The following is a 22,212-nucleotide window of genomic DNA, read 5'->3' on the forward strand; positions in this document are numbered from 1 at the left end:
GTAGGGCGAGTGCCACAGATCTAGCTATGGGACTGTACAAGATCCCCCAAGAACATAAAGAGCCCACTAGATCAGGTCAAATGGGCCCATCTAGTCCAGCATCCTGTTCTCACAGTGGCCAACCAGATGCCTGTCGGAAACCTGCAAGCAGGATTTGAGAGCTAGAGCACTCTCCCCTCCTGTGGTTCCCAACAATCGGTACTCAAAAGCATTCCTGTGCCTGCCTGTGGATTGCAGTCTTCAATCAGGTTTCCAATTTCGAAATGTATACATACTTCCTGAACAAAATCCATACTGACTAGGCACTATAATATTTAAAGCACTGCAGTCTGTAATTAAGCAGGACCTTAATTACAAGCCAAGAAGCAAAATCCAGAATTTGTTGCAATACTGCCCATATTAGCATTGCATTGCAAAATTATAACCACTTGAAAACAATAGTCTTTTGTTTACCCATCTGTGCACATCTAAGTAGACTAAGCAAGATCACTTACTTGCAGGCTAAAGCTGAATCCTATGTACACTTATTAAAGTAATTCCACCAAAAAGACTGTGACTTATATGGGATCAGATTTTTCTTTTAAACCAGGCTATTATTGCTTTTCTAAATTAAAGAGGCACCTTTCATTCTTAAAAAGTTAATTAATTTTTATCCACCCTGGGCACGTGTGTACTACAAGCTGGTCTGACACCCTTAAGTGAAGCAAATTAGCCTATTATTCAAAATGCACCATTCTTAAGTATACTAAGTTTAGAGTGCACTGAAGCTTTTGTTTCCTAGTCGATCTAAGATGCCTAGCATTTTGGAAGATACTACTCAGAGCACCCTTATAATGCCAAAAGGACTCTTAGCCAGTTTCACTCATGAGAAAAGTAAAATTAAATTGAAAGAAAGGAAGCCTTTTTGAAGTCTTATAACTGCCCCCAAATCCCTCTTTTCCTCTGCTTTGCACTTAATGCAATCTGAAACAAAACATTAGATGACTCCAGACATCAAGGGACATAAAAAAATCAATCTGCTCAACAAAAGATTTGCAGAGCAAATGTATTTGTGCAATCTGCAGTACTATCTTGGAAATATCTCCTAACGAGAGAAATTTACGTACAGGATAGTTTTTTAAAAACCCCAAAAAACCAAAACCAAAGGTGAGAGCCAACATAGCATGAGAGGGTGTTTGCCTTTGCAGTGGGGCTTCTCCTTTCATTCCTCCCCTGAAGCTCCAACCACACCCAAAAAATCTGCTCCGGAGTTTTGGGGACCCTCCAGAGCAATTTTGTGAGTGCATTTGAGGGGGGCGCAGGAGGGAGAAATCAAAGAAACCACAAGCTACATTGCACAAGCAGGTTTCCGTTGTGCAAGCAGGTAGACATCTTGGATGTTGTTCCAAATTTCCTGCTTTTAGACAGAATGGAGGCATTCAAAATGTGCAGCAATATCTGGTATCTAAGGAGGACCACTGGGTCTGGGGAGGGGGACTTTGCTCTCCATCCTCGAACAACTAGGAAAGGGCTTTGAATTACAGGAGTTAAGGCAGGCATCCCCAAACTCAGCCCTCCAGATGTTTTGGGACTACAACTCCTATCTTCCCTAGCTAACAGGACCAGTGGTCAGGATGATGGGAATTGTAGTCCCAAAATAGCTGGAGGGCCGAGTTTGGGGATGCCTGAGTTAAGGCATAGGGTGGGTGGTGGGAGGAATTTCTCATTCATGCACTTTCCTCCTCTCCTATTTCAAAGCTCTTTGCTCATCTCTTCCAGCCTGTCCTTCAGAATAGGGATTCAGTGTTCAACATGACAAGGGCTGGGAGAGGCTCAAAGGTGTGAGGATTCTTTTATGCGCCCCTCTGGAAAGTAAAAAAGGTGGTGTCTCAAATAGAAAAGGCCTCATCACTAAAAAGCCAGGTCGTAGGCTTTCTCATGGAAGAATCTCCAGCCCACCAAAGGCACATTCAAGGCTCTTCACCAGACAAAGAGGAGTCATATCAAAGTTACGCCAAACCAATAACCATAACTCACCTTTGTTTTTTTGTTCAGCGGCCTGAAAAACAACAACAACAACCCAATTAATGATTATCAGAGACTTGCTTTCCCAACACTGGGCACAAACTGGCAGCTTATAGGGCATTATCAGCATATGCATCTTTCTCAACATAAATATGAAGCAAGGTTGTCTCCCCCCCCCCCATAAAACTGTAGTCAGACCCCTTTAAAGTTGAAGGCTTCTCCCCCTGTTTGCAAAGAACTCCCAGCATTAAAGGCTAAAACATCTGATAATCATGCGATGCGAGGTTCACAAACACATACATTTTAGGCCCATAAAAGAGCCCTGAAGCTGGATCAGATCAAAGGGCTCCCATCCAATCAAGCACCCTGTTTCTCACAGTGGCCAATAAGATGCTCCTCTGTTCCATCATGACTAGTAGCCATCAAGAGTCTCCTCCTCCTCCATGCATCTGTCTAAGCCCATTTCAAAGCTGCCAAAGTTGGTGGCCATCACAACCCACTAAGTGCCTTAGTTTCTGACTCACCTTTTTCTGAGCAGCTTCTTTCTTCTTCTTGTCGTCTTTCCTCTTTTTCCTTTCTTCCATCAACTGTTCTTCCTCCTCTTGCACCAATTCCCTGAGAAGGACAGGGCTGAAATTAGACCTCCAAAGACACACAGCCAATGTCTTCCCTGCGGGGCATGGACCCCAATTTATTCTACTGTGGGTAAAACTTACTTGGATACAACCCACACTAATTAGCTAGGAATTAAAAGTCTAGTTCTGCCTACTATACTGAAAAACATTAAGATGTCTGTCACTCCAACTTTAATAATCCTAGCAGTCTCTTCCTAGATATACCTTTTAATTCTGCAAGCATGCAAAGAATTATGGCGTGCACTTTTTAATTCAGTTTGAATTCGGACTAGAAATGCTTTTCACAAGGTGCAAGTCATGCAATATATATTTTTTAATCTGGTAATTGCTATGCTCCAATATTTGATTTGTTACACTTACTCCAAGGCAAAACTAGAAACAAGGGAAAGAAGGAACTGCTGCCTACAGAAAAGGAAGGGGTTTTCAGAGGCAAGGAAGGTCTGGAGTGCCTCACAGGCTCCCAAACCAAGGAAGGGGAGCCCAAGGAAGTGCTGGCAACTAAGCTGCACAAACAGCAAACCCTCCACTTCTCCCAACCAAAAAAAAGAGGCCGCAGGGTTTGGGGGGAAAATAGCAAAGGTAAGAGAGGCCTGCAGGACGGTGAAATATTTTGAGTTCTGCCCTCACAAGAAGCATACAAGGTTGGGTGTGGAAGAGAAGGCAGACACCAGCTCGCCCAGCTAAAGGCATCACATTGCCAAAACCACAAAACAACTTTGTCTATGTATTTACAGCTCCTGCCGTTCAAATTAATTAAATAACTAATTCAGTACTAAATTTTGTACCACTCAGAGAGGCACGCAACTGAAAAAGCCATAACAGATCAAGAAAAAGGAATGGGACAGATCTTAAAACAGTAAGATACGTAGATGACACTATAACAATAACTGGCTTAAAAGTAAGGGGGAAATATGAAAATTGCGCTGAAGTAGAGAGGGTCATTAAGCCAAACAACAACAGGCAAGGCCAGGAAATCACTTTCTGAATTGCCATGGGAGGCTCTCTTCCAAACCAATTCCTTCCACATGGGACTGTGCTGAAGAAGACAAAGGTGAATCACTGAGCAGGAAACAGACCCACCCTCAGGACACTCCACCTGCATTAATTGACAAAAGGCAGCTGCAATCACAGGGCATTGGCAGGGGGGGCTGGCTGCTTAATCCTTTCAGCTGCTTTTCTCCCCTTAAGTGAGCTAAGTCCCTTACTTCCATGAACATAGCTGGGGAAGGAGTTATTTAAAGTAGAAAGCAGCCAGACGGGTTAAGCAGCCTTTTCACCCCACTCTGTGCTCCACTGAAGACTGCAAGCCTCCAGAGGCTGCTTTTCACTAATTAGCTAGAATTGGGCAAGGTGTCACATGATTGCATGCTAGGTATAGCTTGGTCCCCGGTAGGGCAAGGTGGGGACTGTGAGGGGATTCAAGTTGCTGCCAAGTCAGTCTGCTCCCTGCATCAACAAAAAGGCACAGCAGACTCCGCAAGATGGCGCTAGCCTGACTCAATGGGTCTAAGCAAACAGCTTGACAATTGTTGCTTTATGAAGCCCTTCCAGCTGTAATGGAATTCTACTCCTAGTTTTATTGGCCTCGTTTTGACCCACTTAAGTGCCACATGTCCTCAATTATCGCATCTTGTTGCAACCAACCAACCCCAAAGTCTCAATTTAAGGCAATTACAGGGACAGTAAATTAGGCCGAAAGCAAGCATGTTTGTCCCCCTCATAATATGCTCCACTGAAAACCTTTTACAGATGTGTAGCATTTACCCAAGTAGTCAATAGATCCAAGCAATCACAATGTGATATATATATATATATATGTGTGTGTGTGTGTGTGTATGCAAATCATGCTTGCATTACAATTCAAGTCCTCTTGAGACTTGACACTCCAAATTGTGGGGACCCAGGGGGCTATTGGTGTTATAAAGCAGCATGCATAAGCAGATAGGGAGGCGATTTAATCCACAGATAATGAGGTTATCTGCACAAGACCACACCCAGAGATCAGCTCACACCCAGAGTTCAAAGAAGCCCAGACAACTGAATGCGCACACACTATTCACACCTTTTGTGCTGCAGCCTGATAAATCTTCATATGGAAGTAATTAGGTGCTGTCTATCACAGTACTATGCAAGACAAACTAAGCAAGCAATCTTTTCTTCTACCAACTTCAGATAAACTAGGAGCATGCATACACTCAGGATAGACCTGAAAGAGATCTAGGTCTAGGAATTTTGAAAACTGCACAATATGCTACCAACTGTAACTGCCACAAAAGATTCAATACTTTATAGGTTTTATACCACACAGTCCACTGAGCAGAAGATCAAAAACAGAACAGCAATCCTAAAACTTTAATTCCTGAGTGTCATAGCTGAATGGTGACTGAAACCCTGGCCTCCTAGGTCCTGGTTCAGCACTCTAACCACTACACCACACTGCCTCTCACCTGATACTTAAGGTAAAGGGACCCCTGACCGTTAGGTCCAGTCGCGGACTACTCTGGGGTTGCGGCGCTCAACTTGCTTTATTGGCCGAGGGAGCCGGTGTACAGCTTCCAGGTCATGTGGCCAGCAGGACTAAACCAGAGCAGCTCACAGAAATGCCATTTACCTTGCCGCCTATTTATCTACTTTGACGTGCTTTCAAACTACACCACACTGCCTCTCACTTGATACTTAACCAGTATCAATACTCAGGAAACACTGTGCCATCAGAAAAAGTGCCTTTCGTGTACTCTTTTCCACACTGCTAAAAATATTTTTGTTCAGGCATGTATCCACACATGTGTTTAAATGTTTTTAGCTGAACAGTTGATTTTAATTATATTTTATTTATATTTAATATACCTGCCTTTAACTGTCTTGTGTTGATCATTTAAATATTGGTCATACACCTTTTAGAGCAGGGGTGCCCACACTTTTTTCATAGAGAGCAAGATTTGATGAAGTAAACATGTGAACACGCGTGAGGGCCGACCACAGTTGTTGAGCTTTTTTTTAAAGGATTGAAGCTGACCTTTTTTTGAGGGTTTTACCCTGGGACATATACTGCCAAATTAGGCCCCCAAAATGGACTTTGCACATGCTTACTTTAGGAGAACCTTTTGTGCCCGTGGAGTTTAAGCAAGAGGCAGTGTTGGCCTTTTCTATTGAGATCCACTGTTCAGAGCAGCTGTGTGAGGATGCTTTCCCGTCTCCCCTTAGGGATCTTGCCTGAAAAACGGATGGAGATGGACAAGCACATGCCTGTCTTGGAGGTTCTATTTACAATCAAGCCGTATTTAATTTTTGTTAAGTATTTAAAATAGCATGTCCTTTGCACCTCTAGAGAATGAATCACAGAAGAAAATCAAAGACAGGAGGGTAGCTTTTGGTAGGGAACAAAAAGCCCAGCCCATGATTTTACTGTCTTATCAAGAAGGCTATCACAAAGTGTCTGCCAAATGCTTTGCTGAAAGTGAGATATACTACAGGCATATCCCCATCTCTCTGCCTTGCTCGGATTTAATCTGTACAATTTCAATCAGCTTGCCTTCGACTGCATATGGTCAAAATATTGCAAGTTTATTACACATAAGATGCAAAAATGCTGTACAAACTTTCCCCCTGGACACCTCTCAGCTCGCATTTTACCTTCGATATGTTTAAGCACCCAGGCAGTCTGTTTACAAAGGCTCAACAGGCAATTTCATTCACAAACATCAAAGTGTCAAGCAGAAGCCAACCTTCCCAAGAATCAGTTACATTCGGTTTAAGAACAAAAGGGCAAATCAAAGAGCTGAAACAGACATCCGCCTGTGCTAGATTCCAGGCCTTAAGGCAGCTGGCCTCACGCAAATTATGTGCCTTTTGCTTGGTGCATTTATGGAATACTCATCTTAGAAATGCAACTAATGATTAGTTCAAAGCTTTGAGGTCAAGACGACAAAACCTTTAAGCAAACATTAATCACCTCTGGCTCAAGGACTCCCGCAAATCAGCAATGGAGCTGAGCAAACTATGCATACACAGCCAACTCATTCACAGCACTCTTACTTTGGGGGCAAGCGAAGCGGAATATGAGACTTATGGTCTGTATGACTTGCACTGGAAATCAAGGTACCCAGAAGAAGGGAAGCTAGAAACTCTGCAAAAGTTATGGTCAAGCAGCAATGGCAATCAAGTTGGAAGGTGGGGTAAGCCATAATCTGAATAATAATAATAATAATAATGGCAGGAGGAGGTTGGCAGTGTTGCTCTTGACTCAAGCAGCATGCAAGCACTGGAAGGGGTTAAATGGAGCTGTTTGCACAGCCCCTTCTGACTCATCACAACTTCCGATGGTGAACCTCCAAATACTTGGAAGTCATTTATAGCATCCACTTAGGCCAAGACCTTGAAGGTTCCGGAACACTGCCTGTGCTGGCTGCTAGGGAGATAGGGCGGCCACCAAATCCACCTACACATCGCCACCTGGCAACCCGGCTGACCTTGAGGCCTCTACGTCAATAAATTGGAAATATTAATTCATGTTGTTGCTATTTTGCTTGTTGACCTTATAACAGAATTGTCTGGTTGTTTATTGGTCCTGTTTATATGATTTTTTAAATATCTGCATGTTGTTTTTCTGTTTTTATCACGAAGAGTGGGGCTATAAATACTGTAAATAAACAATATATACCGTATTTTTTGCTCTATAAGACTCACTTTTTCCCCTCCTAAAAAGTAAGGGGAAATGTGTGTGCGTCTTATGGAGCGAATGCTGGCTGTGCAGCTATCCCAGAAGCCAGAACAGCAAGAGGGATTGCTGCTTTCACTGCCTAGCGATCCCTCTTGTTGTTCTGGCTTCTGAGATTCAGAATTTTTTTTTTTCTTGTTTTCCTCCTCCAAAAACTAGGTGCATCTTGTGGTCTGGTGCATCTTATAGAGCGAAAAATACGGTATTTTAAATTATTTCATGAGAAGGATGGCACACCAACTGTTTGGGCAGCAGTCCTATAAGCAGACTAAGACCTGGCAGAGCAAGGCACACCCATGAAGGTCACTGGGAGGCCTTGGGTCAGTCACAAGTGCTCAGCCTAATCTACATCACAGGGATGTTGTGGCGAGGGGGAGAATGATAAGCTCCACCCTGAGCTCCCTGGAAGAGAGCTGGAACCTAAATGTAATAATAAGGGGCAGTATACAACTAATAGTCCAGTCAGTGCAAGGGTGTACACTTGCCCAGATGGACTTTCCCTCTCTCCCCACATGCACCCTCTCCAAATCTACTAAAGAGTCTTGGGGAACCCCAGGAAAGATTCTGCAGGGGCGAGTGACATCCCAATGCACAAACTGAAACACTTGCACTGACGGAATGTGTTACTCAGAGCTACTTTGGATGCAACCCAAAATAAATCAGCTGTGGATTGCAATCCCAACAGATCTCTGCACTAACTGCTGCAGGCCAAGTTTCCACTGTCCTGTAAACCTACCCCAGGCATTTCAGTCATTAGAAGTGACTCTATTATATGTACTGCCATCTTGTACCGTGCGGAAGATTGAGACGTAAAATCAGGCCTTCTCAGTAGCAGCTCCTAGACCGTCAGATCACAGAGGGCAGTAGGTTCCACAAGTCTGCTTCATTTTGCACGCTCAAGTCAATGTCAAAACAGCTCTTCTTCTTTTTTTATGTTTCACAGCTGTTTGGGATTTGTGTGTGCCCACATCCCTGCTGTGATTTGCTGTGATTTACAATTTCAAAAGGGTCAAAAGTAGGGTATAAATGATCTTAAGAAAGAAAACAGTGTGGAGGGTTTATGTCAGACAAGCATATCCAATGGGGTTTCCATGTCAAGTTAGATGGTGCAGAAACATCTATTAAATTAACGGGAGGGGGGACAATTTCCTGAAGGTTCAACAAACAAGTCAGTATTTTTGCCCCAAACAGAGTACACAAGCACAATTGTTGAGCCACCAACTTAACAGCATATTTTGCCAAGGGAGTTCATAAAGAAGGAAAATCATTAGTTTTCTCTGAAGCCAATGTGCCTTCAGAGGGCATAACAAATGGCAAGAACTGACTAGAGCTGGGGGATATATCACCCAAAACCGCTTTGAAATTCACATCCTAATAATTGTTTCATAATATTTGAGCTGGCAATATATTGCAAATCTCAATGTGTGTAAGGGCTAGGAAATATCTGGTTTTCAACATTGTGATAACTCACCAGCAAAACATTGTGTCACCGTTGCAAGGCCTTGCAGGCTGCTACTGCTACTGCCGACAGCTCCTGGCACTGCCAAGAGGACTTGCAGGCCACCAATGATTTTGCCGCCACCGCCAGGCCTTGCAGGTTGTCACTGCTACTGCTGACACATACCGCAATCATGGCAAGCTGTTTATGCCACTGCTTCTGCTGCCTCCTAGCAGGCCTGCTGGCAGTCCCAGATTATTTCTATTCACTATGACTCATCGCTGTACTTTGGATTGTCTGAACAGGACCATTTGGTAGCCAAACCCAAACCCAAAAGTCCTGCTGGGATGCATTTTGGCTTGCCTGCTGATGAAACTGAGTGTGAGATGATTGATAATATTGTCATTTATCCGTTTTAGGCCCCTAAGTAGTAGCAGCTGCCAGGACATTGTCCTGTTTGCCTCTGCACAGTTCCTTCCTTATTTCAGATATTGTGATACATCGAGATGTTTAACTGATATATTGCAATATTGAAAACAAGCTATCGCCCAGCCCTAGATCTGACCACATGCTTTGAAACTCTGCTCAGAGTTTCATTAAGATTCCTGCCTGTCTATGATGAACCACTCCACAGCATGAGCAGTGCTGTAGGCAGCAGCAATTGGCTCAGGAAGAAGACTCAGACCATTACTGAACACTCTGAAAATTTGTTACAGAGCCGCCTTGCATGAGCTCCTAAGCTCTGGCCAGATAGCTTATGTCACACACTCTAAACATCCTCACCACAAATGCAACATTTATTATGTTGTTTTTATGCAGCAAGGTGCTGATTGCTTTAAAGAAAGTTCGTGCCCTTTATTGAGTTTCACTTCTAAACCCCAATAGGGGTGTAGCAGCAGCAGGTTGTGCTTTGATGGCATTAAGTTCTAATGCTAGTCAGCATTTCCTCTGTTGCATTTATTTATTTAGCACCAGAGATGCCAGGTTGGGTGATTTCAGTATAAGCAGTACCATTATTTCAAATTTACCCTAGCTGCACACGCGCACAGATTAGAGGGGTAAAAATGATACTGCAATTAAGCCACCCTCTGGCAGTGAGGTGTAAGGCCCCTGACCATTCATTTGCTTGATAGGAGTCCCATGCCACCCTATAAAAATCCTCATGTAATGAAACACACTATCCTTCCACTGCCAGTTTCACTTTAAACATGCCTGCAGCAACAGATTTGACCAAGAAAACTACAGTTGTGTTCACAATGACAAAGGCATCCTTGTAGAGTTCAGGGCATTTACACTTGCTTCTCTATTCACACCAAGAATTGTGTGAGCAAAATCATTCAATAAAAATTATTTTTAAAAAAGAAAAGAATTGTGTGAGCAAAGTCCTTTGCATAAATCAGAGTTCTCAACTGTTTTCTTTTGTAGGACAGAAAAGGGGGCCCTTCCTTCCAAGGCGAATAGAGACGAGAAGGAATTGGGGAGTGGGAAGGACAGGGCCCTTTTTGGTAGCATTTGCAGCTGAGTGTTTCAACTGGGAGCATGCTTTCTTCAAAAGCAGAAGTACAAACACCTCCCTTGAAAGGGAGTACATATATTTCTTCTTATTTACTCCTCACTTGTGACAACGCAAGGTTGAATGCGTTCATCATAGCTCTTGTTCATTTTCATACTGTTATTGTATATGGGCTTTATTGTTGAAGTATTTATTTTATTTTCGTGAACTTGGGAAACCTGGTGTCTCACTTAGCTGGTTTTGGGAAGGCAGCACCAAGAGCTGGGGTCAACTTTTGGCCTCACCAACCCCTGCCCCACAACAAGGTGGTGTGCGGTCCACGGGTTCCATGTTGAAGTACATTTGTGGCCCACTTGGTATGAAAAGTTGGGCTGGCCTGGTGAAAGCCCTACCAGACTAGATGGGCCCAGTGGCCTGACTTGGTCTAAGACTGCTTCCTATGTTTCTAAGAATTAAATGGCAATGTTCAGTAGATTAACAATAAACTACTCTCCTTGACCTTCTACTGATGTGCAGAACTATCACAATTACTACACATTAAAAAACCAAACCAAGGCAAGATGTAGTAGCCTTGATTTCTGCTCTGTAAACTCAGTCAGGGTTTTTCAGAAAGTCTTGTTTTTAACTGTATAAATCTTGACAAGATACAGTTTTCATTTTTCAACATTTGGGTGTATGCTCGGGAGGCTGTTAGAGCTGAAATGAGGTATACAGACGTTTAAAATAATTAACTTCCTGTCTATTGGCTAAGACCAAATTGTGGCCAGTTAAGGGGGGAAAGTTATCAAACACAGAGTGTGGCAAGGGGACGGGGGTCTGGGTGGGGCTAGACATCATTATTTAGCCATCTGTAGATGGCTTAACTGTAAACAGTGTATAAAAAAGAGAAATATGCGATACAGTTTTTTAAAAAAAGTTAATAGGTGTATTTGTTTTCAAAAAAATCAGAATGTAATTAAAATCAGTAGTTAAGCTAAAATTACTAAATAAAACACAGGTCAACTTTTAACATATTTGGATAAGAATCCCTAATCAAAAGTGCTTTTAGTTTCTATTTAACGAAATGTATATACCACTTAAGCAGTTTACAAAACTACTAAGCAGTCTACAATAAATATTTAAATCCTAAATAAAAAGTTAAAAACAAAGACATATCAAAATAATTAAAAGCAAAAGAAACTAAAATACATCAACATCTACATAACTGGATAGGCTTACATATGCAGAAATGCTTTAAGCAGACGCCAAAACGGGTACAGTGAAGGCACCTGCTTGATATCAATAGGCAGGGAGTTCCAAAGTGTAGGTGCTGCCACACTAAAAGATCAGTTCCTTACAAGTGCAGAAAGAATACTATCTGACATATACGCGTAATGCAAGAAAACAGAAAGCACTTGAGCAGGTACTTTGCAGGGTTTTGATCTGAGTGACCTGGGTTTGCAGTGCGCTGCTCATTCTCAATTGCCTAGCTGCACTATGGGAATAGTGGGCTACCTCTTTGCAAAGATAAAGGAGGAGCACAAAAGTACTGAAAAATAATTTGGTCAGATATTTACCCCCCCCCCCATTCCCACTCCAAACTCTTAAGCTAATTCCAAAGTTTCTATTACTACTGTAGTAATGGGAAGTTTCAAATTTCCCTGGCTATTAGCAAGCAGCTACTTCTCACACTCCTTAATACAGCACATAGAAAGGAACAAATGTTTATTTCACAAGATGCGGCTTGTGTTGAGTTCAAGGCCAGCGATGATTTCCAGCCAATAAAAATCCATCTGGCTAGGCAAGGATGAAAAACACACACAGCAAACAAACCCTGCATTCATTTTTGCTCTTGCTTGCTTCTGGCAACAGTTTAAATGTAGCAAAAGAAAATATGTTCAGCAAGATATTTAAAGGAGTGGAGGACGCCGCTTCACAAAGGACCCCTCTGCTCAATTACTTTTTATAAGGAAGCTTCACCACATTTCTTTAAAACAAATCACGCAAACTGTCAATTGTCTAAGCGCCCAATTCCTACATGCCCTTCAGTTCGTTCTCTGCCCTTTTATTTCTGACTTACCTGCTTAGTTTTCTTTCGACTTCTTTGGTAGCTTTAGCTTCCAACACTCTGAAAAAGAACACACATATCCCCAATCAAGAAAACAAGCCCAGGCAGTAACAAATCAGAAGTACAAATGCAGGCATACTTGTCTGACCAATGATTTAAAGGATTGTTTTATTGTGCACAGTTAAATGAGAAATGAATATGCAATGAATAAAAATACACATATGCACTAGCTGATTGAGAAAAGCAGTGAACACGAACACACACGTTGGTGCAGGAGAAGCAAGAGTTCAGCAGCTGAAAACCCTCATCAGTCCCGTTCTGAGCACAACATGTATTTCTGGCACCAACAGGAAGACAGCCATGTCAACCGCTTGCAAGAAAACCCAAGGAAGGAGCTTTGTGGCACCTTCAAAATCGACACATTTAAAACTGCTGTTGTAGGCAACGACCCATTTAATCAGATGAACTAATGTGAAGGTGCAGGTGAAAGATAACTGAGGCCAGCAAAAGCAGCTAACAGGATAGACTCAGATAGCACCAGAGACAAAGCTGGAATGCACTGAGAAGCCCTGTCCCAAAGAAGCTAGAACTATACAGCTCAGCACCAGCTTGTAAGATTAGCAAACAGAAAGTATATTAATAATATAGCTTCAGAACAGAAATTGCTATTGCCTGATGTGCTCCACAAGAACATTCACTGCATGTAAGGTACACCATACTTGCAACACTCTGCCCTAGGTGGGACTGAGGCCTAGGCACCAAACATGGAACCACAACATTAAGTGCTCTCAATATGTCCAAAACAGATTCGAATCTATGGCTGAGTTGGAAACATGCTCTGGGCTCAGAGCAAAGGAATTATAGGAGGTGGGTTAATGGTTCGGCCAGATTCTACCTGCAACAGAACATGGTGACATATGTACTTGTATCAGCTGTTTTGCTAAAGACGCAGCTGCTACTGTATACAAATGTGTGCCCAACAAATGGATGGGGTGGTATTTTCATACCTCACCAGTGTCCATTCAATTAAAATAAAAAGGAGGGGGGGTGTTTCAGAACTTAAGTGAATGGTGCTGGCAGCTAAAGAGGTAAAAGCTCAGCAACTTGTACTCTATTGAGGCCCTTCAACGCTGCTCACCCTGCAGGGATCTACAGAGGGCATCCTAAGGGTACAGCCACTGTCAGGCCAACAGGGTGGCACAGACTTTTATGCTATTTATTACAACAGGGGCACCCCTCCTCTCCATCTAAGAATGCACCCTAGGGAGCTCGACTGAAAGCACCTCCTCTGCCCATGCACCCCTTTAGTTCTACTTAGATGCTATTTTTTGGGTGGGGAAGACATCCTTTCCTTCCATCTGGGCAAATCTGGGGCGAGCAGGCTGCACCCCAGCCTCATTGCAAGTATTTCTCATTTGGCATAAGGGCCCCCACCGCCTCCTGTCTGCAATGAGCGCAGGATGGGTGGACGGCTGCCTGCGCTGCACTCCTTCTCCTCTCGCGCCATCCTCCGCTGCGGGGAGGGGGGGGCGAGCGAAATTTCCGCTTCCTCGCAGGGGCCCCCTTTCACGCTTTCTTGCATTTGCAGCTGAAGTAAACAGAAGAGGAGGAGACTCTCTCATTCTCTTTTCCCCACTCTCTCTTCCCTCTCCTTCCCCCGGGCGCCATGCACCGCTTTGCAGCCTCCCCGGGGCAAGGGCGCACGCAAAGCGCGGGCACGGGGCGGCGGCGGGGCGCGCGTTTCTCTCTCTCTCGGGCAGCTCCGTGCAAGGCGGAGCGCTGGCGCAGCAGCAAAATGGGGGGGCAGGCCCGGCCCTCGCGCGCCATGTTTAGTGAGGGGCTTTTTTTTTTTTTTAAGGTGCTGGGGAGATATATATGAGAGGAAAATTTTGTCCCGGCTGCACCTTATCCTGCAAACGACACCCCCCCTAACCCGGACCACGGCGCCCCCTCCTCACCGCATGTGCTTTGGGGGGGGGCGGCGGGGGTGTCGCCTGCTCCGCCTCTTATTCCCGGCGCCCCGGCCTGGGGGTCCCCGGCAGGGTGGCCTCGGCTGCCTCCTGCTGCTGCTGCTGCTTCTCCACCCGGGTCGGCCGCCTCCGCCTCCGCCTCTTCTTCTTCTCCCCCCTCCCAGCCGCCGCCATTTCCAGCCTCCCTCACGGAGGAGACTCCCCAGCAGCCCCGTCGCCGCCACGCCCCGGAAGCGGACGCCCCGCCTCCCCCCGCCGGTGGGAAGCACTTCCGGGGGGGCTCCCGTCGCCGCCAACATGGCGCCCTAGCAACGAGCGGGAGAGGGAGAGGGGAGGGAGGTCGAATTGGCGCGACGGATCCGCCGTGGAACGAAGCGTTAGGAAAAAATGTGGTGGAAGAAGGGGCAAAAGAGTCCCCTCCGTGGATGTAGGGATGCGGCTTATTCATCAGCTCAGTTGCTGCATTTATTATAGCCCGCCTCTTTTCCTCTAAGGAGCGCTAGGTGGCGCACACGCTCCCCCTCCCCGCACTCCATTTTATCCACACAGCGACCCTGCGAGGTAGGCTTGGGTCCATCTCGCTCAATATTGCCCACACCAGGCACGTCCAGCGGGTAGATCGTGATCTACCAGTAAATCACCGGACGTCTGTGGTAGATCACTGGCTCCCCCCAAAGAAGCTCAACAACTTTGGCTCCCCTAAAAAAAAGCGCAACATTTTAGCCCTTCACCTCCAAAAAGCGGGGCTTCCCTCCTTCCTAAAAAAAGCGCTCAACAACCTTGACCTGAACTCCCCAAAAGATCACTGGCAGTTTTTAACTCTGTGAGTAGATCGCAGTGTCTTGGGTGTTGGCCACCCGTGGCCTAGACGGACCGGCAGAGACTCTCCAGGGTTTTAGGCAGGAATCTTTCTCCCAGCCCTAACTGGCGATGCCTTGGGAGACAGAGCCAGAGACCTGCATGCAAAGCATGTGCTCTACCTGTGAGCAATGGCCCTTCCCTGGTAATGTGGCCTTCCTGCCATCTCCCACAGATGTCCCTTTAACGCCACCCCACCCCACCCTCCGCAGCTTGTGGCTGTGCCTTCAGTATTTCACTTTTTATAACCTCCCTCTTTAATGTCTATCCATGGCATCCTACCCAACTGTTGCTTGAGCTGTGTGAACTTGGCCTTCCATGGTGTACACTTGACTATGTCTTTTTATCACAAATCCCAAGATGACACAGTCACTTTCCCTCGAGATTCCTGCCACTTCCACTCCTTCGATCAGTTCTTCCCTGTTGGTCAAGATTAGGTCAAGGGTAGCAACTCCCCTCCCCCCCCCCTCCTTCACCAAGAGAATATGAGATGGCACCTCTAGATGTTAAGTTGACTCTCTGCTGCCTGCCCCATTAATGAGCTACTCTTACCCATAAGCCTGCCAGAGATATGGCATATTATCAGCAATTCCCTCATGTCCCTCTGATGCTTTGCTTCTAACAACTTAAGGAGTTCTAGGAAAGCAAATTTCTTTGTGGATGTTTTTCGTGCTATTCAGAAATACAATTTATGATCTGAGCAATTACAACTGTTCAGTGTCGTTATTTATATCAGCCTTCATGATCCTGATGTCCTCCAGATGTTTTAGACTACAACTCATGTCAGCTCCAGCCAGTCTCAGAATGTGTTTTAGTCCTGCAGCTGTCCTGTGAAAGTTATGAGGTTGGGCTATGAGAGACAGGGGGAGAAATAGAGAAACTATTTTGCTCAAGGTCTGTCAGTGAGCTTCATAGCCTAGGAGGGATTTCTGCTGGCAGTGGGTTTCCCTTACCTGACACCAGGGGCTCCTCCAGATTTCCTGTTTACTGAGCATTCATCTTGATTTGCTTATAGAAAGCTTATGCAGAAGTTACATGATGACCAGTCTTTATTGAGCATTTATGGGACAGTTAGATGACAATGAGCATTTGTCCTGATTTGCTTCCTGTTAATCATTAATTCATCCCACACTTTTCTTGTCACTTTCCAAACTGCAAAAAGTTCATTTTAAAATTTGTTTTGCTAGGGCAACAGAGCACTTTAATCTCCTTTAATTGCACAAACCTAAAATTCCGGTATGCACTTTGAACCCTCCTCCAAGTTAGTGACAGGCTGGAGGCATCCCAACAACTGAGTTGTCCTTGAGTTCCTTTGCAAGCTGTTAACAGGTCATGATCTGGATCTGACCTTAGATCCCTTTGAAATCAATATGACTTAAATTAATTCATTACTATATTTGCTCATTGATTTCAGTGGAGCATAAGTTCAATAACAGACTGGATAAAAGAATCTAATAAGGAATAACCACAGTATGAGGCCACCAGTCAAATGTGTATTCCTCAGCCTATCTATCTCCAGTTACAACTCTGCTCTTATGCTCCATAGTCAGAGAGATCATATAATTCCTGCCATCACCAGCTTGATTTATTTTGAGTCGAGGCACAAAAGCAGCATTTAAATACAAAAGACTCGCAGGATTCACAGAACACTTGAAGCATAACAATCAAAGCATTGCCCCCCCTTCCTTTATCTTCCTAGGTCTGCAATTTGTAGTCAAGGCTTCGAGAAAACCTCAATAGGGGAAAATCAAGGGAATGGGGTGAATTTCCTGTGGCCTTTGTCTAGCATCTTAAGGAGAGGAGAATGGAAAACCATGAGCAAACCGATAGTTTTTGGAAACATATTTGATTTGTGTCTAAATTAGTTGTATGGCAACGAGTTCTTGATGCACAACACAGTGGGCATAATTTTAACACGAGGTTCGTGTTGCCCCTGATCCATTCAGAGAATGTTCAAATTGGAGTCCAGCGGGTGATTCATCGTGTACACCAAATCCTGCCCTTATTTGGTTGGGGCCAAGAAGAGCTCAGAACTGTTAGAACCCAATACTAAAAATTTGTCAAGAATGTACAACTTGCTGTTGAAATGGAATACTCAAGATGAAATGGTGAAATCTAATATGATTAAATGGGCACAGGATATTGGGCATGACATTGAACTTGCTGACTGGGAGCAGTTATGGACCACTGGTGTTAAATTTACGGCATGTAATGCCTTAAAAGAAAACATTATGAAAATGATCTACAGGTGGTACATGACTCCTGCTAAGTTAGCAAAGATCTATCACTTGCCCAACAACAAGTGTTGGAAGTGCTGTGAAACGGAGGGAACCTTCTATCACCTTTGGTGGACCTGCCCGAAGATTAAGGCTTTCTGGGAAATGATCTATAATGAAATAAAAAAAGTTCTGAAGAGAACGTTTGTTAAAAAACCAGAGGCCTTTCTCTTGGGTATGGTGGGCCAAATGGTGCCAAAGAAGGATAGGACATTTTTTATGTACGCCACTACAGCAGCAAGAATCCTTCTAGCAAAGTATTGGAAGACGCAAGATTTACCCACGTTGGAAGAATGGCAGACGAAGGTGATCGACTATATGGGACTGGCAGAGATGACTGGCAGAATTCGAGACCGGGGGAAAGAGGCGGTGGATGAAGATTGGAATAAATTTAAAGTTTATCTTAAAAACTGCTGTAATTTGGAAAATTAGGGGCTCAGAGTTATAAGAGATAAAGAACTACAGTTGCATTAATAACTAACTGAAGTTAAATATATGAAATATATTTAAGTTATGACTAGAGGGTTGCTGAAAAATCTTGAAACAAGAATGCAGAAAAGGGGTGGTATGGGGAAGTCGTGTTTTTGTTTGTTTATGTTTATGTTTTTGTTTTGTTTTATGGAAAACCAATAAAAATTTATTAAAAAAAAAAAAGAAGAGAAAGCAGAAGAAAGCACGGGCAATGAATTGAAGCCTGGCCCTTGGTCCTGGAGTCTCTCTCTCTCTCAGAAAAGAGAAGAAGCAGAATATCATGCCAGTCCTTTGATTAAACTAATCTTAGTTGAGTTCTGTGAACTCAGGAGTCAATCCCACTACTTCTGGTTGAGTCAGTCTGGATCAGGCTGTGCACCTATTTATTTTTTGAGCTGCCGTCAAAACAGCTGCTGAAGCAAAGCAAAAAGATGAAGCCAAGCCTGGGAAGAACCTGTGGGTTTCTGGTTCATCTCCAACCTGATCACCATTGCACAGGAGAAGAGCCCAAGTAGGGCTGATGAAATGAGAATGGGATCCTTCCCTTTTATGGGCCAAACTCCAGGTGATGTGGGGGGCTGAAAGCAGGAGGAGAGGGCTGGAGGGCCCCCCCCACTGCTGTTTAACCCTTTCCCTGTCTACTGTTAAAAAGGTAAAGGGACCCCTGACCATTAGGTCCAGTCGTGGCCAATGGGTTGCGGCACTCATCTTGCTTTATTGGCCGAGGGAGCCGGCGTACAGCTTCCAGGTCATGTGGCCAGCATGACTAAGCTGCTTCTGGCGAACCAGAGCAGCGCATGGAAACGCCGTTTACCTTCCCACCTATTTATCTACTTGCACTTTGACGTGCTTTTGAACTGCTAGGTTGGCAGGAGCAGGGACCAAGCAATGGGAGCTCACCCCACCGTGGGGATTCAAACCTCCGGCCTTTTGATCGGCAAGTCCTAGGCTCTGTGGTCTGCTATTAGTCAAATCAAAATTGCTTTTCTCCCCAATTGGGGAAAAGGTCGGGGGGGGGGGGAGCAGCTGGGAGAGCCAGTATTGAGTGGGCAAAAGGGATAGGGTTATGTAGCCCTGCTCCCACCATAAAGACCTAAGAGGAGGCTGCTGGATCAGGCCAATGGCCCAAGTAGTTCAGCATCCTGTTCTTAAAGTGGCTGGCCAAAAGCTTGTGGGAAGCCTACAAGCTGGAGATGAGGGCAATGCTCTACTCTCAATTTCCTACTCTCTCCATGCATAGCCAGGCCCTCCCATTTCCTGCAGTGTTTGTGAGGACACAGCCACACACAAAAACACATTTCTCCAAATTAGTGACACGCACTACCTTTGGAGAGCTGTTTCTCCAAAAACAGAGATTTGATTCCATTTATTCAGATTTTATCCAGACGTAACGGATGGATTCATTCAGCCTTTCCCAAGCTGGTGCCCCCAGAGGCTTTGGACGGTAACTCTTGATGAGGCTCACAATCCGAAACATGAATGGGCACCAGCTTAGGGAAGGCTGGATTGATCAATTAAAATTCATAGGATTAATCAACTAGGCTTCCCTTAAACCAGGCGGCTGCCTTGTCTAGGTGATATTCCCAGGCTGCAGGTGAGGTGTGTGTGCATGTGGTCCTGCTGCTCTCTCCCCCCCCCCCCGCAATGTCCAGCCTCCTCCTCTCTGCTGCTCCTGTCCACTCCTGAATAGCCATTTTGCCCATAAAAACAAAGGCTGCTTTTGAAATGGATGCCTGGCCTGGCAACTTGCCAACCTGTAATAGGAGACAAAGGAGCAGAATACAAATGGGGGGGGGGGGAGCTGGGAAGCACAGGCAAGAAGCACCGCAGAAGGGAATGCAGGTTGCCATGGAGACCAAGGCGGCCCAGCCGGCGGTGGGGGGGGGGAGAAGGAGGAGGAGGAGAACCTGTGCGCTCCAGTTGGGCTCAGCACCGCCATCTGCAAGCGGAGGAATGTTGGCACGGAGCCCAAGTGTAGCACTGGCGGCTGCTTGAGGAGGAGGATGGGCACCCGGAGTGGCCGCCCAGGGGAGGGTGTCCTGTTGACCCTCATGGCAGATGGTAGAACCTCCATGTACAGGGGCAGCCTACCACCCAGAAGCATTTGCTGAGCACAAACAAGAGGGGAATGGTGATCAGTGTTGCGCCCTCCACATGGGCTTCCCCCAAAAGCTTCTGCTGTTGGGAACAGGATACAGGGGGCTGGATGGACCTCGACCTGGTCTAGCAACCTAGTTCTTACTTTCAAAGAATTGTGGAGTTGCAAGGGACCCCAATGTTCATTTTGTGCAGCCCCGTACAATGAAGGAATCAAGAACCCCTGGCACATGGCCACCCAACCTCTCTTTAAAAACCTCCAACGAAGGAGAGTCCACCCACCTTCTGTGGACATCCATTCCAGAGTCTTACCATCAGAAAGTTATTTCTAATGTTTAATCATTCACTTTGATGCTAGGCAGGAGCTTACAAACTGGCCTTGTTATTCATGCACGACTAATTTATCTTATTTTAATGAACATTAAAGTAGCTGGCATTCGTCCGTTTCTTTCTTCGTGGGAAAGGGAAGTAAGAAAACGAAGCAGAGGGGAAACGCAGCATGGAAGGAAGGAAAGTCTCTGAAATCTATCTGTAGCTCTTCCATAGGCTTTTATCAGAAACAAGATCCCTTTTCTTGGAACAAAATAATCGTTATGTGCCTCATTCAAGGGCTGCCTCTTTGCATATTCCTCTTGTTTCCCCCTCTACATTCCCCTCAGGGGTCCGATTCACTGACACAGAATATAGTTACTCCTCTCTCTGTGTGTCTCAATCTCTTTTCAACTTTCCACACCACCACTTCTCAAAACAAGAGACAGTTCCCCCTTTGCTTAAGACAAATTTTGAACAGAAGGCGCATTTCAAATTTTGAGGAGTACTGTGGGTGCCAGTCACAAAATGGCTGCCATGGTGCTCTCCACCCAACCTCTGGGCAAACTCATGCTTACCATAGGGAAGCCAGCCATATTCTGTTGGTCCTGTGAAGATACAGCTGTTAAGGGCATAAGGACCCTATTTCCCCCCCAATGACAACTCTAACATATGGACATAAGGAGAGTCAGCTGGTTCAGGACAAAAGGGGGGGGGTGCATCTAGTCCAGCATCTGTTTCTCACTGTGGCCAAATGTCCCTTTGAACCTAGGAATCTAGATAGACTGCCTCTGGACCTGGAGGTTTTACAGCAAGGGTCCTGTAGCTGGGTCAGGCCACAGCAGGCCTATCTAGTCCAGCATCCTATTCTCACAGGGGCCAACCAGGTACCTGTGGGAAGCCAGCAAGCAGGACCTGGGTACAAGAGCCCTCTCCCCTCTTGTGTTTCCCAGCAACTGGTATTCAGAGTCATCCTGCTTAAAGCAAAGCCTAGGCTGCCAACCTGTTAGATGCCTTAAATACAAAGAGACTTGCTTCTGAGTAGACACATATGCTAGTTGTACTGCAAGTACAAGGGACGCAGGTGGCGCTGTGGGTTAAACCACAGAGCCTAGGACTTGCTCCTGCCCACCTAGCAGCTCGAAAGCACGTCAAAGTGCAAGTAGATAAATAGGTACCGCTCCGGCGGGAAGGTAAACGGCGTTTCCGTGAGCTGCTCTGGTACGCCAGAAGCGGCTTAGTCATGCTGGCCACATGACATGGAAGCTGTACGCCGGCTCCCTCGGTCAATAAAGCGAGATGAGCGCCACAGCCCCAGAGTCAGTCACGACTGGACCTAATGGTCAGGGGTCCCTTTACCTTTACCTTAGGCTGCCAACCTGTACTCACTTAGATGCATTAAATACAAAGAGACTTACTTCCTAGTAGACACATATGCTAGTTGTACTGCAACTTAGCTGTACAGTTAATTCTTTTTCTTTTTAAGTAAATTCTTATTGAGTACTTGGTGTTGGGTCCTGCACAGCAAGAGACATGCCTCAGCCACTTCCCAAAGCTTTCACGTTTTGCGTTTTGGATTTTTAAACACCCACATGCCCTTATTCTGTAATAGGATTTGCAGAAAGTAATTCCTAGGTGTTACCCGATCTCAGACGAACCCAACTGGTTGTCGGGGGGGGGGGGGGGGCGGCGCGTGGAAGGAATGGCAAACCATGGAGCGTCCGAGAACTGCTTGAAAATAAGACAGAGGATTGTAGCCAGCAGTTGCTCAGAGTAGACACATTGAAATGAATGGGCCTGAGTCAGTCATGTTTATTAGTTTCCATCGGTCTTCTCACTGCTGGGATAGCTCAGTTGGTAGAGCATGAGGCTCTTTA

At 45.3% G+C, this 22,212-nt stretch overlaps 1 protein-coding gene across 2 annotated transcripts in view; it reads right to left on the bottom strand.

The window, feature by feature from the left end:
* TNRC6A (trinucleotide repeat containing adaptor 6A) overlaps positions 1–14,545 on the bottom strand; it is a 38,935-nt gene extending 24,390 nt beyond the window's left edge. For both annotated transcript variants that reach the window (XM_077919168.1, XM_028707024.2), the window contains exons 1-4: positions 14,313–14,545; positions 12,367–12,414; positions 2,529–2,619; positions 2,017–2,038 (exon numbers count right to left, since the gene is read on the bottom strand). In XM_077919168.1, coding sequence (XP_077775294.1) covers positions 2,017–2,038; positions 2,529–2,619; positions 12,367–12,414; positions 14,313–14,317 — 166 coding nt within the window. In that variant the 5' untranslated portion in view covers positions 14,318–14,545. The remainder of the gene's footprint in view (positions 1–2,016; positions 2,039–2,528; positions 2,620–12,366; positions 12,415–14,312) is intronic.
* Between the last annotated feature and the right edge of the window lie 7,667 nt (positions 14,546–22,212).

This window comes from Podarcis muralis, chromosome 14, assembly GCF_964188315.1.
Source record: "Podarcis muralis chromosome 14, rPodMur119.hap1.1, whole genome shotgun sequence".
Taxonomy (NCBI): Eukaryota; Metazoa; Chordata; class Lepidosauria; order Squamata; family Lacertidae; genus Podarcis; species Podarcis muralis.